The sequence below is a fragment of the Microplitis demolitor genome, chromosome 1, assembly GCF_026212275.2.
Source record: "Microplitis demolitor isolate Queensland-Clemson2020A chromosome 1, iyMicDemo2.1a, whole genome shotgun sequence".
Taxonomy (NCBI): Eukaryota; Metazoa; Arthropoda; class Insecta; order Hymenoptera; family Braconidae; genus Microplitis; species Microplitis demolitor.
The window spans coordinates 18,897,451-18,915,898 of NC_068545.1; the positions used below are offsets into that span (position 1 = coordinate 18,897,451).

General features: G+C 32.1%; 3 protein-coding genes across 8 annotated transcripts in view; 1 reads left to right on the top strand and 2 right to left on the bottom strand.

Moving 5' to 3' along the window:
- Positions 1–66: 66 nt before the first annotated feature.
- On the bottom strand, positions 67–3,087 carry LOC103577723 (protein tumorous imaginal discs, mitochondrial). Of its 3 annotated transcripts, XM_053738918.1 has the most exons (6): positions 2,850–3,086; positions 2,105–2,595; positions 1,767–2,030; positions 1,253–1,697; positions 974–1,086; positions 395–484 (listed from the first exon to the last, which is right to left on the bottom strand). In XM_053738918.1, the coding sequence occupies exons 1-5, from the start codon at positions 3,025–3,027 to the stop codon at positions 989–991; spliced, it is 1,476 nt and encodes a 491-aa protein (XP_053594893.1). In that variant the 5' UTR covers positions 3,028–3,086; the 3' UTR covers positions 395–484; positions 974–988. The 3 variants fall into 3 exon arrangements, with proteins under 3 accessions (XP_008556729.1, XP_053594893.1, XP_008556736.1); XM_008558507.3 differs by lacking the exon at positions 974–1,086 and having other exon boundaries at positions 67–484; XM_008558514.3 differs by lacking the exon at positions 395–484 and having other exon boundaries at positions 973–1,086; positions 2,850–3,087.
- A 408-nt stretch (positions 3,088–3,495) lies between these two features.
- On the top strand, positions 3,496–7,318 carry LOC103577718 (glucosidase 2 subunit beta). Its single transcript, XM_008558501.3, has 2 exons — positions 3,496–4,589; positions 4,656–7,318. The coding sequence occupies exons 1-2, from the start codon at positions 3,704–3,706 to the stop codon at positions 5,369–5,371; spliced, it is 1,602 nt and encodes a 533-aa protein (XP_008556723.1). The 5' UTR covers positions 3,496–3,703; the 3' UTR covers positions 5,372–7,318.
- Positions 7,319–7,408: 90 nt separating this feature from the next.
- Positions 7,409–18,448, bottom strand: part of LOC103577698 (dentin sialophosphoprotein) — a 30,445-nt gene continuing 19,405 nt past the window's right edge. The window contains exons 1-5 of one of the 4 annotated variants that reach the window (XM_008558485.3): positions 15,986–18,423; positions 12,672–13,342; positions 11,664–11,724; positions 9,714–11,185; positions 7,409–9,627 (exon numbers count right to left, since the gene is read on the bottom strand). In XM_008558485.3, the coding sequence (XP_008556707.1) occupies positions 9,220–9,627; positions 9,714–11,185; positions 11,664–11,724; positions 12,672–13,235 (2,505 nt within the window). In that variant the 5' untranslated portion in view covers positions 13,236–13,342; positions 15,986–18,423 and the 3' untranslated portion in view covers positions 7,409–9,219. Of the gene's footprint in view, positions 9,628–9,713; positions 11,186–11,663; positions 11,725–12,671; positions 18,424–18,448 lie in introns of those variants that run through there. The other 3 variants (XM_008558489.3, XM_053738937.1, XM_008558470.2) reach the window with 3 other exon arrangements.

The window sequence follows — 18,448 nt, forward strand, 5'->3', positions numbered from 1 at the left end:
ATTGACTATAAAATAATATATCGATTTTATCAATAAATTTTTTTCGGGGTTGATAAGACGAATGTGTAACAAGTAACATACAAGGCTTTATTTTACGTACATCTTAAATATGTAACCTTTGACATTTTACTACTTTGCTTATGACTTATGATACATAAATTTATTGTTTGATATTAAAAAAGAAAAATATTACTAGAGAAAATATTTCATAAAATGATTTTGTAGAGAATAAGTCAATTATTTTTATAATACAGTCCCAGTGATCTTTGTTCTACTTATTATACGAATCAAGGCATCTTCTGCTTCATCTTCATCTGCCGATCGTTGGCGCTGTCCTCAGGTTTTGAATTGCCGGCTTTAGATTTCTCGGCGGTTTTTGAATTGTTTTTGGTTTCAGTCAGTGGCGATTGTGACTGTGATTCATTCAGAGCTTTTCTTATCAGCTCTAGTAGATGCAGAGGTCCATCGTAGCACTGTTTTGTTCCTGAAACAAATAAAAGAAATTATAAAAAAATTTTTTATGACACCAGGATCGAAACTTGAAGCTTCAGTCTCTAGAGGCAGCCGGAAGAAGATAATTTTAGTCTAATAGACGCGAAAATTTAAACTATCAGGTGCAGATCTGATAGAAAATTTAAAACACTAGCTGCTGACAATGAAACTTCAAGTTCCAATGCAGGTAATCATGAAAAATATTGTTTTTAACTCAGGATGAAAGACGATTTCAGACTGCGGGTGGTCAGCAACTTCACCCTGGTCTAAAATCGTTTAGTTTTATCCCTTGTCACACAATATACTATTTTTAAAATAATCGCGATTCCCGGGCTTGGAAAATTAACTTTATTTCAATGTCAAATGTCACAATAATAAATTAAAATTTTTTAAATAAATATTTAACTTTTACTGAAAATAAGAGACGCAATTTCCAAGATGCAATAAATAAATATTAAAATTACTGAAGACTAAAACTTACCTACGCCTATTCAATTTATCCGAAAATTGCTTTTTTTATTTTATCAAGTATTCCATCAGATTGATTACCTTCACCCTGTACGTTTTGTTTCGCTTGAGTTCCCCCAGCGGAGCCTAAAAAAATTAATTTCGACATCGTAAACAAAATTATTAAATTTAAAATAATTACAAAAATTAATTTTTTATATATTTTCACTCGATGAGGGCAACTCAAGCGATAACAAGTAGTACCAATAACAAGAAAAAAAAAATACACCTCATAAATGAAATGAATCCTTACCATCTTTTTTGGAAGTGACGTTGAAGATCGTACCAGGTGTGTTGGATTCTAATTCGGCGTAAGCCATCAGCAGCGCTCTTTGTTTTTCCGTCAGCGACGTCGGGACAGTTATTTTTATGTTTACATAGTGATCGCCATAACCAACCCCATTGACTTTTCTCATTCCTTTACCACTAAGTCGTACTTTGGTGTGAGATGACGTTCCTGGACGAATTTGAACGGTGTGGTCTTCATAAACACCTTGAATTCTTATTGTACCACCAAGTGCTGCTTGTGCGAGTGATATTTCCGCGTCGGTGTGTACGTCAGCTCCATCACGTCTAAAGTAACGTGATTTTTCTACGCGGAATGTAATGAAAATTTCTTTCGTGCCAACTGCCATCCGTATTGTTTGTCCATCTTCAACACCAGCTGGTACAGGAACTATAACTTTTTTTCGTTGTACCTATGAATTAAAACAACAATAAATAAATATAATTAAAAGTAATTTGAAATTTTAAAATAAATATCTTACATTTTGACCTTTGCCTTCACATTCCATGCAAGGATATTTAATGTATACTCGGGTACCATGACAATATCGACATGTTGATCTCATTACGAATGGCCCAGTGCTGATAGTTTCCATCCCTGTTCCATTACACTGTTGACATTTTACAGCTTTCGTTCCTAGCTCACATCTAGATCCTTCGCACTTGTTACATACATCCACGACATTGATATTAATTTCCTTATTGACACCTCGTGCCGCTTGTGCGAATGTTAAATTCATTATTACCTAAAAATTTACTTATAAATTAACATCCTGTTATTTGTATCAACGTTATTTAAAAATGATTATCAATTTAATACCTCTTGTGCGGTACCGAACCCGTACTTGGAGTCCGCGTAATCTTCAAAGTCGGAAAAATTAGTCGACTTAAATCCAGCCTCACCGAAAATTTTTCTGAACAATTCTTCGGGATTTATCGTCGACTGGAAGTTCCAGTTGTGATTAGCGTATCCTTGGCCACCAGCACCACCAGCACCGGCACCAGGATTGAACCCAGAATTACCCATTCCCATTTGCTCGGACGTTGATCCCCAGGTGTCATACTCCTTTCTTTTAGTGTCGTCGCTCAGGACTTCATAGGCTTCAGAAACCAACTGGAATTTTTTGCTCGCGTCCGGGTCACTTTTATTCGTGTCCGGGTGATATTTTTTAGCTAATTCATAGTAAGCCTTCTTGATATCTTTTGCCGAACTATTTCTTGATACTCCAAGTACTTCATAGTAATTTGTTCTCGTAGCTTGTAAATTTTTTGACACATGGAAACTACGTCGCAATGACGTGAATTGTTCAGCTACATAAAATAAATAAATAATTAATTAAAATTAATAAAAAAAATAAAAAATTGAGGTTATAGACATGCTGGATCACAGCTCCAACATTGACAGCCAATAAGAAATAAAATAAAAACTAATGCGTATTAATTTTAAAAATAAACTGACATAAATTTTATTAGACTGTTAAAATTTAAATGTCAATTAAAATAAACATAGAAAAATGATGTAATCTAATAATTTAAAAAAAGCCAGAGTAGAGAGTGAAACTCACATTTACTCTGGTAACTTTTAGCCCACGTGTCGACACCAAGACCAGTCGTGGAAAATAAACGCTGGCACTCATTATTATTTGACAGATAATCAGATTGTAATTTATTAAAATTTCTGTTACTTATAAATCTGATATTGCGAGGTCGAAAAATTAAAACTATTCCTTTGCCGGTCGCCATGATGCCATTAGTCTTTCGACGGAATCCTCGACATGCTCGAAATTTCTACAGGCAAGTACAGAAATCTATACACAAAAAAAAATAATGTACTGTTTTATCATCCAGGTTCTGATAAAGAAGATAATTTATGTTTTTTGAATAAAAACTGGCGATTACTGAGTGTGAATGTAGCAGTCGTCAAATTTAAAATTTAAAATAATTAATAAAATTAAATTGAAAAAAAATGTAAAGTATTAATTTCAAAATTTTTTAAATGCGGATTTTTCAAATTTTATTTTATCATGAATTTAAAATTTTAAATTTGTCTGTTACATTCACACTCATGGAGATTACTGATGATTGGTAACATGGAACAAATTTTGTCTTTGACAACTAACGCTCTCACTGAGTGACGTGGTGATGGTTTCACACTAGGACACGAGGATTCATATATACATACATATATATATATATTAGCAAGTGATTTTTGTGTGTGTGTGTTGTGTGTTAACTACTTGGACTAAGTGTACCTGTAGTAAACTCAACAAACGTCTGATCTTATTTAGCAGAGGTAAAAAAAAATAAAATAAAATAAATAAATAATAAATAAAAATAAAAAGTATTTAAAGAATCAAGACTTGGAGAATTTGAATAATTAGCAATTACGTAATTAAATTAATAGATCAAGTAAGTTAAGATGATTAATTACTTGTTATTTTTTGTGATATCAGCATTAGTTTTATCATTTGAATTGAGCCACGTAACCGGTACTAAAGTAACACGTATACGGGGCATTCCATTATCGAAAAATTCGCTTTATGATCCGAAAAAAGACTTTAGTTGTTTAGATGGCAGCCGTATTATAACATTTGACAAAGTCAATGACGACTATTGTGACTGTGGTGATGGGAGTGATGAACCCGGTACCGCTGCTTGCTCAAATGGCTTCTTTTTCTGTGAGAACTCTGGTCATAAGTCACGATACATACCGTCGAGTCTTGTCAATGATGGAATTTGTGATTGCTGTGATGCTAGTGACGAGTACGCATCCTCGGCATCCTGTGTTGACAATTGTAAAGAGCTTGGTCGGGAGGCGAGAGCTGAAGCTGAAAAAGCTGCTGAGCTGGTGAGAGAGGGCAGCAAAATCAGGCTGCAGTTGGCTGAGGAAGGACGAAAATTGAAGAATGAAATTGCTGAGAAATTGACTAAACTCAAAAATGACTTCTTGGAGGCTGAGCTGATTAAGAAAGAAAAGGAGATTATCAAGAATCAGGCTGTTGATAGAGAAAATGCTGCTTTGGAAAAATACAAACCGGCTGAATCTGAGGCTACGGATCAGAATGAGCAGAGTGGTGAAGCTCAACTTCGAGAAGCTGATGAGTACTTTAAGATGCTTGATTCTGATGAGAGCCGCAGTGTTACTTTGAGTGAGTTGCAAACGAGAATTATTTTTGATCGGGATCACAATGGTGCTGTCACTGAGGAAGAAGCCATGTACTTTTTGGGGCAGGATGAAGTTAATTTTGATGAGTTTCTTGAAAAATCATGGCATAACATCAAGCCGGTACTCATGAAAGAACAAGGTATGTATTTAAAATGTGAATTGATGTTGTATTTCAAATGATACTTATTTATTTTATTTTGTTCAGGATTATTTAGAGGCCCAGATGACCAGGAGAAACGTCAAGTCCACGAGGAGCATGAGCTTGAACACGAGGACGAACATGATACTGAGGAAGATGAGGATGAAGAAGACCAAGAACAAGATGTTGAAGGAGCTGCTGAAGATGCTGAAGGGCACGCTGAAGAGATTGAAAGAGAAGGTGAAGTAGAGCAGCCACCAGAGCAACCACAGGTTCAGTACGACGAAGAGACTCAGGCGTTAATTGATGAGGCGACCGCTGCAAGGACTCAGTACCAGCAAGCAGAGAAGGCTGCGCTTGATCTACAAAACGAAATAAGATCACTGGAGGCTAAAATCGACCGAGATTACGGACCCGAAGAAGTCTTTGCTGCGCTAGATGGTGAGTGCTACCAGTACACGGACCTGGAGTACGTGTACACGATGTGCATGTTCGGACGAGCCACTCAAAGTGCCAAATCTGGAGGCAGCGAAGTCAGTCTAGGTCACTGGCAAGACTGGGCTGGTCCCGATTACAGTAAATACTCAAAGGCCAAATTCGACAGAGGTCTCACCTGCTGGAATGGACCAGCCAGGTCAACAATGCTCGAGTTACGTTGTGGTAAAGAAAACAAACTTGTGTCAGTATCCGAACCAAGTCGGTGTGAGTACGCCATGATATTTACGACACCGGCGCTTTGTAATCCTGATGCTGATAACTCTAGTGTACATGATGAATTGTAAAAATATAAATAATGATAATGATAATAACAACCAATAACTGATAAGATGAAATCGATTAATGATAACGTTTTATAGGATTTTAAATAAATTTATGTGGACACTATTCACTGATTTTTTTACGCGTTCACAATAATATTTATCATTGCCAAGATAAATATCAACTGTTTAAATATTTTGAAGGTTTATTATTAATATTAGTTTTTTTTTTTTTACTTTACCATATTTTCTAAACCATAAATACTTAGTACTGACGCCCGTAATGATTAGATAATTTTTTAGCAAGTGCCTAGTCAACAATAAAAGCATTTACTTGTGAACGCAATAATGAGAGAGGATTTAAGTAAATTGTGAAATCGATAATTAATTTTAAAATTAAAATGAGTAAACGGTTCAGCGATCATTTTTTAAAATGAAAGGCAATAAAATTTTAAATACGATAATTATACATGTTAATTAATTTAAAAAAAAGAAATGAATTGAAATTGAAATTGAAACTAAAGATACGGCACAATTTTTTCACTTGAAAAAATAAATCTAGTAGTAAATAGTTATTGTCGTATAAAAATAAATGGATCACTGTTACATTCCTGTTTTTTACACCGGATAACTTGTAGATTTATCAGAATAAAGCAAAAGAGTAATCACGTAATTAATAAATAGTAATAAATTTATAAAAGTAAGTAATAAGTACGGGTCCTGTGATAAATGCACTTATTTTATTTTTGTTGTAAAAAAATATTGTGCAGACGGTGATCCAGTTTTTTTTGAAAAAATAAATAAATGAATAAAAGAAAAACTCACTTGTGACAGTTTTTTCTTATTGAGGGAATTTTAGACGATACCCCACTTTTTAAATTTATCTGATGACGAACTGTAATAACCGTAATTAAAATTCTATTAATTAATTATTTAAGAAAAAAAATTAGGGCATTAGTGGAAAAAAAGACAATGAGTATAATTTCATCAGGATGTGGATTTTAAAAAATTACTAACGGTTTTAAATTTTCTGTTTGATGAGATTTTTTGTTAATGAAAGTAGTAGACATTTGATTTTCTTTTTTTAAATAAGCGAATAAAATACTTGGAAAAAATTCATATCAAGAAGTTTTAAAAATCTTTTTGTGCAGATTTAAAAAAAAAAATTAATTGTAATTTTATAGTTGAAAGTAATTTGGTAGTAAAAACATTAAAATTAAATGAGTGTGAATGTAACTGACAATTGTAAATTTAAAAATTTATTTAATAAATAAATAAAATGGAAGTAGAATGGAAATTTAAAAATACATAGATAAAAGAAAAATTAGTGCGCGTTTTTTAAATTTTATTATTATAATTAATTAATTGTCTCCACTACATTCACATAAAATTAATGAGTGTGAATGTGGCTGATAACTGACAGTTTTTTAAATCTTTGAATGCAAGTAAAATGAAAATTCAAAAATGCGTATTTAGATAATTTAAAAATCAGTACGCGCATTTTTTTAAATTCATAAACTATTACATATTTCAATGATCAAACATTGGCTACTTTATCACAATTTAAAAAAAAAAACCAGTGAAATCTTAATGTCAAGATTACAATTCAAAATTTCAAATTTTTTAGGTTAAAATATATTTGAAACTTTAATTAACCAGATAGATAATTTAAAATACTGTAAGTAAATTTCTCTTTAATCAATATCTTGACGAACTTATCACTACATTGTCTTTTAATTTGTAAAAAAACGAATTACATATTCAAAAAGTAGAGGGTACTGTCTAAGATTGACCTTAAAATGTGTGTATGTAAATTAAAACTAAAACGTGAATCTGTTGATTAATTAATGAATTAAGTTAAGTATTTTGTAACTTTTTAAAAGCATCAGTGTGGTGGGCACGTTTTCAGATTCAAATAAATTAAGTAAATAAAAACAATAATTAATTGAATAAAGATATTTGTCAAATTGAGTATGATAGTGATGGCAATTTTATTTACAACAATCTCCATTAATATTTATAGTAACATATATTCAATTCACTATTTATTCGTTATAATTAACAATTAATAATTATAATGTTATCTTATTATATGATATTAGTTTTAAGCTCTTGTCAAACGTTACTACATTACGTCTGTCACTTTATTATATTTTATATTTTACGTATTTTATATATATTTATATTTTTTGATAGGTAACTACTGATGTTGATAATTAATATAATTATTTTTCAGGATCAGTCCATTTTTAATGATACAGTAGTTAGTCGATGTCTAATAATTTTTGGAATTTTTTCAAAAACATATTATTAGAAAAACAAAGTTCAAAAATTGCATAAAAGTGAATGTGTCAATGCAGCAGATATGAGACAATTTATAAGTTTTAAATAAATAAATTAAAATAATGAAATTTAAAAAAATCCGCGTTTTTTTAAATTTTTTAAATGCGCATTTTTTAAAAATTTTATTTTATTAATTATTTAGTCTATTTATCAATAATTTTAAATTTGTCTGTCTGCGACATTTACACTCATCGACATATGCATATTTTTATTTTTTTTGTAATTGATTTGTTAAAAAAAAAATCCAAAAATTTATAATTGTCTTCTAACCAGAGTCATCATTTTTAAGCCCAAGGCACTCGAGTCTCAATAAATGAGTTTTAACAATTACAATTTTCATAAATTGTCATTACTAAGGCCAGGATTTTTTCCTTAATTAAAAAATTGACAATTAATAATTAATGATGTAAAATTTTTGATATTACGGCAAAAAATTGGTCGTATAGAAAATTTTTTCAAGTAAAAGTTGTTCAAAATTTAATTTTCTAAAAACAATGTTCCATATAATTTTTCCTTAGAATTAATGAGGAAGCCGTAATTTCAAAATTAAGATTTTCATAATTAACAAAAATTTGAATCATTCATTATGAATCTTCATTTTTTAATTAAGGTGAAAATATTGATCGTATAAGAAAATCATAAGAGATATTTTTTTTCGAAAATTAAATTTCCTATAACTTTTGTATGAAAACTTTTTCTATAAAACCAATATTTTCGCCGGAATATCAAACATTTGAACAATTCTTTTCAAAATAAAGTCAAAAATCTTGTCCCTAGTCATTACTCATTCATAAGTCTCAAACAAGTGTCAAAATGTATTTTTATTCATCGTTTTATTTTTTTTTCCATTTGTTGTAAACACATGTAAAAGTTTAGAGCCAAGTTAGGCCCGTGAAAGGTAACCGCGGCTTACAATACTTATAATAATAATGATAATAACAATAATGAAACATTATTATTTATTTACAATATTAATATCAATAAATGTCACTATTAATTTATACAGCCACATTATTAACATATTAAATTTCAAAGACAAATTAAATGTCACTAAATACTAAATAATATTTATTAGACCGTTTAATAGTTTAATACTTAATATATAATCAATTGAAGGTAATAATTAAAGTAATGAGTTACAAAGTATACAAAATTAAATTAATTACGTTGACAATTAAACCCGGCAATTAAAAGTATTTATAACATTTTGCGCGAGTGATATTTTTAATATGTATATATTTTATTTTTATATTTATTATTATTATTTTAATAACTATGATAATTTTGTTAGAGGCAAGTTGCAATTACAATTACAATTAGTCCGTTAATAATCTCGATATTTACTGATAGTATGATATTTTATATATATATGTATATGTATATATTATTGTTTATCAAATGAAAGAAAGTTTGTTTTCACAAAGTTTTTTTTTAGTACGGTTGAAACAAACGGCAAAGTTAATAAAAATAAAAATAGTTTTAACAAGTTGTAGTATCACACAATGGCATTAATTTGATCTTATTGTTATTCACTTGCCAAGTTTCTCAAACATTATAAGTTTCTCTTTGAAACTCTTGGTGTCGGTTGACACTTCAGATATGTTTCCGTTAAGCATATTCTGCAATTCTTCATCATTTTTAGTGGTAAGCAAATTGTTGAATAGCATTTTATTGTCCTCCTGTTTAACGACAGGTGACGATGGCGGTGATGCCGACAGTTTCTTGGTAAATGGTACAGAGTTCCGTTGATTATTACCGTTGTCTGTTATACGGCTGACTATTGTCAGCAACTGATGGATGTCAATATTTTCTTTTGATTCAGAGCTCTGTCGCCAATAAGGCTTGTCGGTGTAGGTTAGTGACTTTGAATCTTCCTCCATTCCATCAGCGTTATCTGTGTTCTGTTTATTTTCCATTGTCTTTGTCGACCAGGAATCCTACGACAAGCAAGAAAATAAATAAACAAACAATAGAAAGAAAAAAAAATTGTCAGTTTTATTTATAGTATATTTAGTATACGTACATTTTTATCATATTTATCATTGACGTTATTCGCGATGTCGTCATCCCGGGTGTCCTGGTCCAAATCTTTGTCGAGGCTGTCAAGAGTCTCGGTGCTGTCGGAAGATTTGTTTCGTTTTTCCGAGTCGAGGGTATCAGTGCTACCAAGTTCAGAACTTTCTGAGGACTTCTGTAGTCGGGGTGTCGGGGGTTTTCTCAACAGCGATGGCCGGCGATCGTAATCCTCTTTGTCGTGATCATCTGGATACATTCCTAAAATAGAGTTAGGAATTTTCTTTGGTGGCTTACGAGTTTTACGGCTCTCGACTCTGTCCTCCAGCTCAAGATTATCCGAACTCTCGGAGGAGATGGTTCTTTTGTAGCTTTTGTAGTTGTACTTAAAGTCCAAGTTACTCCGACTATTCTCTTGATTGTTGTTCATTATTTCAAAGTTGTCAGTAGATTTAGACATGACACTGGCAATTTTTCCGTGATGTTTATTTGCGCGTGTGAGGTAGACGTCAGATGTGCTGCTGATTTTCTGCAGCTCTGGTTGCTGATGGTCTAGACTCCCAAAGTTGTCTGATGACATGGACATCGTCTTGTGGTTTCGCCTCGGACGTATTTCAAAACTACTGCGCCTGCGTTCGATCGAATCGTCACTTACTAGAGCCTGTATTGCTTCCAAGCTGTCAGAGGACTTTGAAACAGTGTCGGAAAATTTGTATATCTGGTTACTGGGTCTTCTAGCCGGGCGCGGATCATCACGATCCGGTGATGTCTCAAAACCGTCAGTAGATTTTGAAATCATGTTAGTGAGTCTTCGGGGCATTGGTTTTATCTCTCCGTGCTCGGCAAGTTTATCAAATCCATCTGTTGATTTAGATATTAAATTTTGTAGTCTTCCGAATGTCGGAGCTTCTTCATTCTCAATAAGTTTATCAAATCCTTCAGAGGATTTTGAAAATGAATTATCGAGACTGTCTGGTGATTTTGATAGTCTGGTAACAGATGTACGTTTTTTTGGAGTTGTTTCCAATTCATCGTAAACATTTGACAGCTTAGTCATACGGTTTGATGATTTTATCGTGACAACTTTTAGGTCACCGCTATCTTGGGTGTCAGTTTGTTCAATCATACGGGCGACACTCAAATCAAGGCTGTCTGGTGACAGAGAAGCCATGCTTGAAGGTTTTTTCTTTACGTCAAATTCTTCAAATATGTCGGATGTCCTAGAAGACATTCTACTGGAAGATTTACGCATAATTGTAATGCCCTTAGGGTCGACTGGGGTACTGGCATTGCTACTTGTTACTGTTGACAATTCGAGACTATCAAGTACGTCTGAATTTTCCGAAATTGTTGTGATTGTCGAGCAAGACATACTGCTGGTGGTTGATGTCATTGTGCGTCGTGGTGGTCGCCGATTTTTTGGCCGGACTGAAATACGGTGATGTGCTGCGGTATGATTCAGCGAGTCACTTTCCAGCTCCGCTGAAACAAAAAATAAAATTTATACCTTGGACACGAGAAGTCTAGAAAATTTTTAATTTCAAATTTCTGTGACTAATCATTTTAATTTTAAATTCAAAATATCTCAGTAACTTTCGAGTTTTTTTAAAAAGTACAAGATACCTTTTTTGTAGAGAATTTAAAGGGCTACAAGAAAGGTATCTTACAATTTTTTTGAAAATTCAATATTTACATAGATATTTCAAAAAAACTAATTACACTTTTTTATTGATAATTTTGAAATTTCCGCGGGAAAATTTTAAACTTTTTTTTACTAAAATAAATAAAGATTTATGATAGAAAAAAATATCAATCGTAAAAATTTTAAAATTGCTACCATTATGATTCGCGCCGGAAATGTAACAATGGAGGGTTAAAATCCAAACAATGAATATCCATATAAATAAAGTTTAAGGTTTAAATTGTGTAATTTTTCGTAGTATTTGTTGAGTTAACTTACGTAATTCCTCCTTTGGCAATGTAGCAATTTTGTCATTGTTGTCAGTTTGTGTTCGTGTTACCTGTTAATAATGAACATAAAGAAAAAATATATTAATTACAGTTATACATAATATAAAATAATAATTATAATAATAATAACGAAATTCACCTGGCGGTTTCAATAATTTACGGAAAGGGAATCGCGAGTCGAGGATTTTAATTTCCTCATGGTAACCCCGTAAAAACGCGGAAAGATGAACATCTTTCGTTAGTTTCTACATTCTAAGTTACATCAGAGTATACAAATGTAATGCTACTATAGAATCAAAACTTGTATGTTGAGCTCTACTGCTCGTACGAGTTTCTATTTTTTGTTCCTTTCATTTCGTTATTTTAAAATGATATACTTTATAAAACCCCACCCTGCCCTATTTTAACGCTAATTCGCAGATAAACAAATGTGATTGTGATTACTGATTACCTACACAATATTTTATAAAAAACAAATAGTAAATAAATTAAAATTTTTGTAGTATTAATTTATTATTTGATGTCTACACAGAAAAAAATTTTCACTTGTCCCAGAAATTTTCCGCACTATGAATTGAAAAAGAAAATTTTCTTGTGCCAAGAAATCCTTTTTTTCTGAGTAGTTTAAAAAATAATTTTTTTGACAGAAGAAACTCGGAATTTACTTCCACTATTTCGAAAAAAAAAAATCCGCATATTTTCAATGAAACTTGAGTTTCTTCGATTGAAAAACTGTAATTTTCAAATTTTCGCGCCAAAAATATATTAAATTAAAAAATTTCAAGCATACTTTTTTATAGAGAGAAAATACAATATTTCTAAAAGTCATTTTTTCTCTCAGTGTATACATATGATATAAATCAATAATATATGAGATAATTTATAAAACCATTAATCACAAATTGGAACAAGTTGTTGAAAATAAAAAAAAAACGGGTGATTGAATATAATAAATGGCGATGGTGATTTAAAATCAAGCATCGAAGGATATGATTACCTCATCACATGATTCCTTTTGATCTTCTGGTATCCTTTGTCTCATTTCAGCTCTTCTCGATTTAAAACCCACTCTCTTTTCCTCATCATCAACCACTTTAATGTCTATTTTTCCGCTACAAGAACTCGTTCTCTCGATAATCGATTCTTTTCTACCATCATTACTACCCCATATCCCAATTATTATTTTAGCCGTCGACGGGCTTGTGATTGTTTCAATGTAACGATTACTGTTCATATTCATATTAATATTATTATTTTTTTTTTTAATTGAAATTTCCGGATAAATTTTATCAGAGTTATTTCTCTCCCTGTTACCGACAATTTTATCATCTGGGAATATTTCGACGGTACTTTTTGTTCTCGTACCAATTTTATTTCTATCATTTTTATCATTGCAACCATAAACTCCGATAGTTATATTTGCTGGTGAACTGACAGGACGTATTCTAACATTCTCACGAGTACGGTCAATAAGACGACGACGTTCAACGGGATTTAAATTCAATTGCTCAATTATCGCACGGATATTCGTGGAAATATTTGTTTCTCGTGACACAACCATTTTATATAAATTAATTATTACAATTACTATCAACAACTCATAAATAAATAAACAATAAAATAATTATTATTGTTATTTAAGTAAATTTTCACTTTATCCAAGTTTCACTGCAATGTTAACGTCTATTAATTTTCATTGGCATTAAGTTAATTAGCTCAGTAGTTAGTGTTTACAATAAATATATGGTGTCTTGTATCATCTGAAGCTTCTTATATATTTTATTTTTATTTTTAACCCAATATCATTCAAATCGTTTCCCACGCGACCTTCAACCTCACCGGCATCAAGATAAATAATAAGAGACAGTATACACACATATATTTATATATATGTGTATACTTATACCACTGCAATTCGCGGTATATATTATATATTATGCTATTTTACCAGAGGCAGTCACTCTTGGCCGATTTCACACACTCAGTAGCAAATAGAAATCGCGGAAACACTGGATTATATGTCTGTCTATCTGTACATACCACTAGACAATAATATATAACAATAAATATGTAAGTATATATGGATACAGCGCACACCTAAATAATATATTTATTATACTTTTATATAAATCACAACTACCTCATTTCATTTGTTTTATAACTTTGCAATTATTATTTATTATCGATCTCTAAATATATATAAATATATCAGACTGATAAAAAAATCAACTATTTTTTTTTATCGAAACCCCATTAAATAATTGCAGGGTCGAAAAAAGATGAGCTCCTTAATTAATATTCACAGGTCGCTCATCGAAATTTTCTATTTTCCATTTAAATATCATGGGAAAAAAAAAATTTATACCTCGGCAATTGTACAGATAAGCTCAGGATAACATTTCGTAGAGAATTAAACGCTTTACAAAAAAGTCTCTTATCATTTTTTGATAAATTCATCTGTTATTGGAGCTTGAAGTCGAATTTATAGTAAATCTCGATCTCGAGATCTCTCCCCACTTTTCCGTCGAAACTATCAGACTTATCACAAAATGTCATAGGACCTTTTTTGTAGACAATTTTATTCCCTACAAATTATCTCTGATAAACTTTTTCAAAATTCCGCATTGTTTTCTAGTTATTTACATTTTAATATCAAACTCTAAAAAAAATGTTCTGATCGATTTCCAGATCTTATATATATATATATATATATATTTCTTTTATCAAATTCTATGAATCATTATAGTATTCAGGACATCAATAATTAATAATTTTTCATCAAGGTGCATCAATTCTGTGCCACAACTGCCCACATTTCGCGCCCACTTGACTCTCTCATTCGCCTCTCATTTACCTTTTATGTGCTCTATTGATATTTTCTGCAAGGTGTGTCTTTTTTTTTTTATTTAATATTTATTACAAAAAAAAAAAAAAAAATTAATAATAATAATAATAATAACAACAAATGTTAAATTTCAGGTAAATAGTAACCGAAACAAAACCACTTGCGATTTCGCATTAATGAAACCCAACTTAACTCGCGTTAAAACTTTTTTTTGATAACAAACGGCGATAGTGCACGCGTGTTCGCGGGGCGTGAAGCAGTACAAGTAACTTGCTGAATATGTTCAAATCATATTAGTACTTAAGAACTTGTTATAATATAACATATATTATGTTTACGGCGATATCGATGATGCTAATAGCTCAATCTCATATATATATTTATACATTTATTACGTTACTCCACTAGTTTTTAATTATTTTATCGCAATTTCGTGTTGTGCCAATGTAACAACGAGTTATAAATATAAATTACGCTGACAAATGTGCAGATAAATTTATCAGTTTAATGGACTTTATTCGATTTATTTACTAGCAACACGAGATTGATCGGTTAATTAAAATTTACTTTTTAAGCTTTAAAATCTTATCAGTAAATTTAGAGTCAAGTGACGGGAAGTAAAAACGTTAATTTATGTGACTAAATAAGAAAGTTTGTCGGTCATGTCTGTCACGCAAAGGGTTTAATTTTTTTTAAGTTCATTATTGTCATAGTGATATTGATTTAACAATTCATCAGTTCATGATTCACGTGCCCTTGACCCTTGTAAAATGCTATTAAAATAATATTTAGTACCTAGGGAGCTTGGATTAAATCATACGTAATATATATTTATTATATGAGCTGTTACTTTATTATTGCAATTGGAAATCCTTGAATGTGGTCAATCTAACTGGGCCGCTGAACCATCAGAATGTTGACGTGTCAGGATGTTTATTACCCCAAATAGTCTACCTGAGTAATTTATTATTCAGACAGTAAATATTTCTATTTATATTAAAACAACATACTGAGTTTATTTGCCGAGTTAAATTAAAATTTAATACTAAATATAATGTAATTAAAATGACGTTTCTGAGAATATGCGGTGGCAATAAAACTTTTATTGCCTACCGAGAAAATTAAAATTTAAAAGTATGTATTTATATATAGTGTAATTGAGTTTAACTGAGACTTATCGTACGGAATATAACATGTTTTTAGTCCGGAAAATAGCCTCAAGATCGTGTGGTATCGCTTGATCTTTATCTAATCGCGAGTTAATTAATCACTGATGGTAAAAATGTGGATGATTATTATCATGGCGACAATAAAATAAACAAAAGAATTGAAGAAGAAGCTCCAGTAATACAAGATTTTTAAGTAGTGGTCCGAGAAAACGACGCTTCCGTGACCTGCATCTGTTCACTGATGCAAGTAAGATAGAGGAAGCTTGATGTTAATTTGTATACCGCAATTCAAAATACCACACAAGTAGATCTCATTTTATTCCATTGTCTCCGTCGATCGACACGTCCTGATTAACTTTAAGGATTTTCTTGTATTCGATCACTAAATTCTGTCACCCAAATAATCCTGATACGGGTCTGGTGCTAAAAGCCTCATCACCACCTCTCATTTTTAAATTTAAGTAAATAATAATAATAATAATAATAATAATAATAATAATAATAATAATAATTGAGGATATTAGCTAGCACAGAGTGTACGATCTGGTCGGCAAGAATAACACGACGTCAACTGTCGCGTTGTGCCAAAGCACTTTTCCTCGGCAATAGGGACACGAGTGAGAAGCAATAAGAGAGGGGACTAAACTAAACTCATGAAGTAGAAAGGGGCTGGTGTATCGAGAGGGTCTCGAGAGTAGTGTACCGAGTAGTGCTCTATACCATCACACTTACTATTTTATAGTTAAATACAAAGCAGCAGTGCTGTACGGGAATAAAATATCGCGGATAGTGCACGCGAGAACACTAACGGTCTAAGAACCCAGTCTCTGTCAATAGATCTACGGTTACCAGCTGTTTCGCTGGTGTCTCTCTACCCACTCTTCTATCCATTTTACCTTGGTATCCTATCTATCCATATAATGCACCGTACTGGTCTCTAACGCCTTCAACATTCTCCTAGAATACGGCAGCAATCAGCTCCAACCACCACCACCAGCAAGATTGCCAGTATCACCATCACCACGTGCCGCACTTTTCCCTCTTGACAATTATCAAAAGGTCTTTCGCAAACCCGTACCACACGATGCCTTGGTTGCAATAGTGGCTGGCTGACTCGGTTGAGTCAACTTAATACTTTTATCTTCATTGTATTTAATACGCAACACGTACATACATTTTGAATTATCACTGGGTAGTTGTGTGTCTACTGGTGTTGTCTGTGTAGATGCATCAAAACCGTGAGAAGGCTAACGCGGACCGTTGTAATTGCTAGGCGTCCAAGTTGAGGCACATATTGCTATGCTCTGCACAGCAAATTGTCTCGTGAGTTACACTTAATATTTTACTCAACGGTTTATGGGTTTGATGTTGACCTAGTACTTGATCACCAGCATCAGCATCATCTTCGTCGTTATATCAGTCCTCGAAACATCGGATTGCTTTTAAGTCTTTAGCTCCATTTAATGCGGATATGATAAGTCAAATGGATAATCATTCCGCTGGCTGAAGTTTTTCAATCGAGTTCTGAACGAGGACGAATAGGCGCAATTAGTGAAAGGTGTATGATACTTAACTTTATAAATATATATATATTTTTTTAATTTTAAAGTAAAAGTATCTCTTAATATTAAGTATTCCGTAATTATGGTGATAATTCCTATATCGTTAAAAAAATAAAAGAAAATAGATAAGACTTAATTTCAAATTCATTCATTACTTTCTCCAATTACTGAGATGAGCATTTAAAAACATAAGTACTCATTAGATTTCTCGATTCTTGATGATTATTTGAAGGCAAGTCTAGCTGATGATTTTACCTGGTGAAGGTCTGGTCGTTGCCGTACTAAATCTTCTAGGTCTGTTGATAAAGTAGTTACGGACGTAGTTGGTCTGCTGGCAACCAGGTCTGTTGATCTAGCGATTTCAATGCAGAGAATTGCGTTATCAATCAGCGACCAGCAGGTAAACTACAGAGCCGCGGCAGGTGGAAAACTTGACGGCCAAAGGATGGCGCCAGGTGGTGCGCAAGGTGGGAAAACGTGATGTGTTGTTGGTTTTATAAAAACGCGCTTCACGAATAGCTGTCGAAAGAGTAGAGGCATCAGGCCAAGTAACGGTAAATTTATTTAAACGTTAGCTTGTAATACCCACACACATGATTATTTAATCTTAAATTAAACAGCTCACTATCCTGACTAATTACTCGCTAATTTCATTAGAACTTGGCCTTGACTTGGTCTACTGATAATTATATTACCTTGTCTTTTAATTAAGTCTACGATTACATTACCATCAACCCACACACACACACACACACATCGACATGACGTATAAAAACAATAATAAAAATTTTTTATAAGATATTTTTATCTCTGTAGCAGTAACAGTAACGGAATATTGTTATGATGATGATGATTAAAAATATCTGGTAGTAATATTAGAGATATGATTATTGTTCATGTCAAGTAAGTGGACAAGAACCCAAACTGGTTCCGTAAAAGGGATCAGTACGTCGTTAGGACTCCATTGACCTGATTCTCAATGAGAATTCGTTACAGAAATAAACCCGTTGCAATCAGACGTTTCAAACAATATTAAATTTATATACTTGTATATATATACAAGTATATAAACAAAAGAAAATTGTCAACAAAACAGAAAAAAGAACGGTTATTGGCGTTTTGGCAATTTGTTCGATAAATGACTAGTGAGTCATGGAGCAAACCGGTTTGCTCGGTTTAAATCGAAAAAGTATCAAAA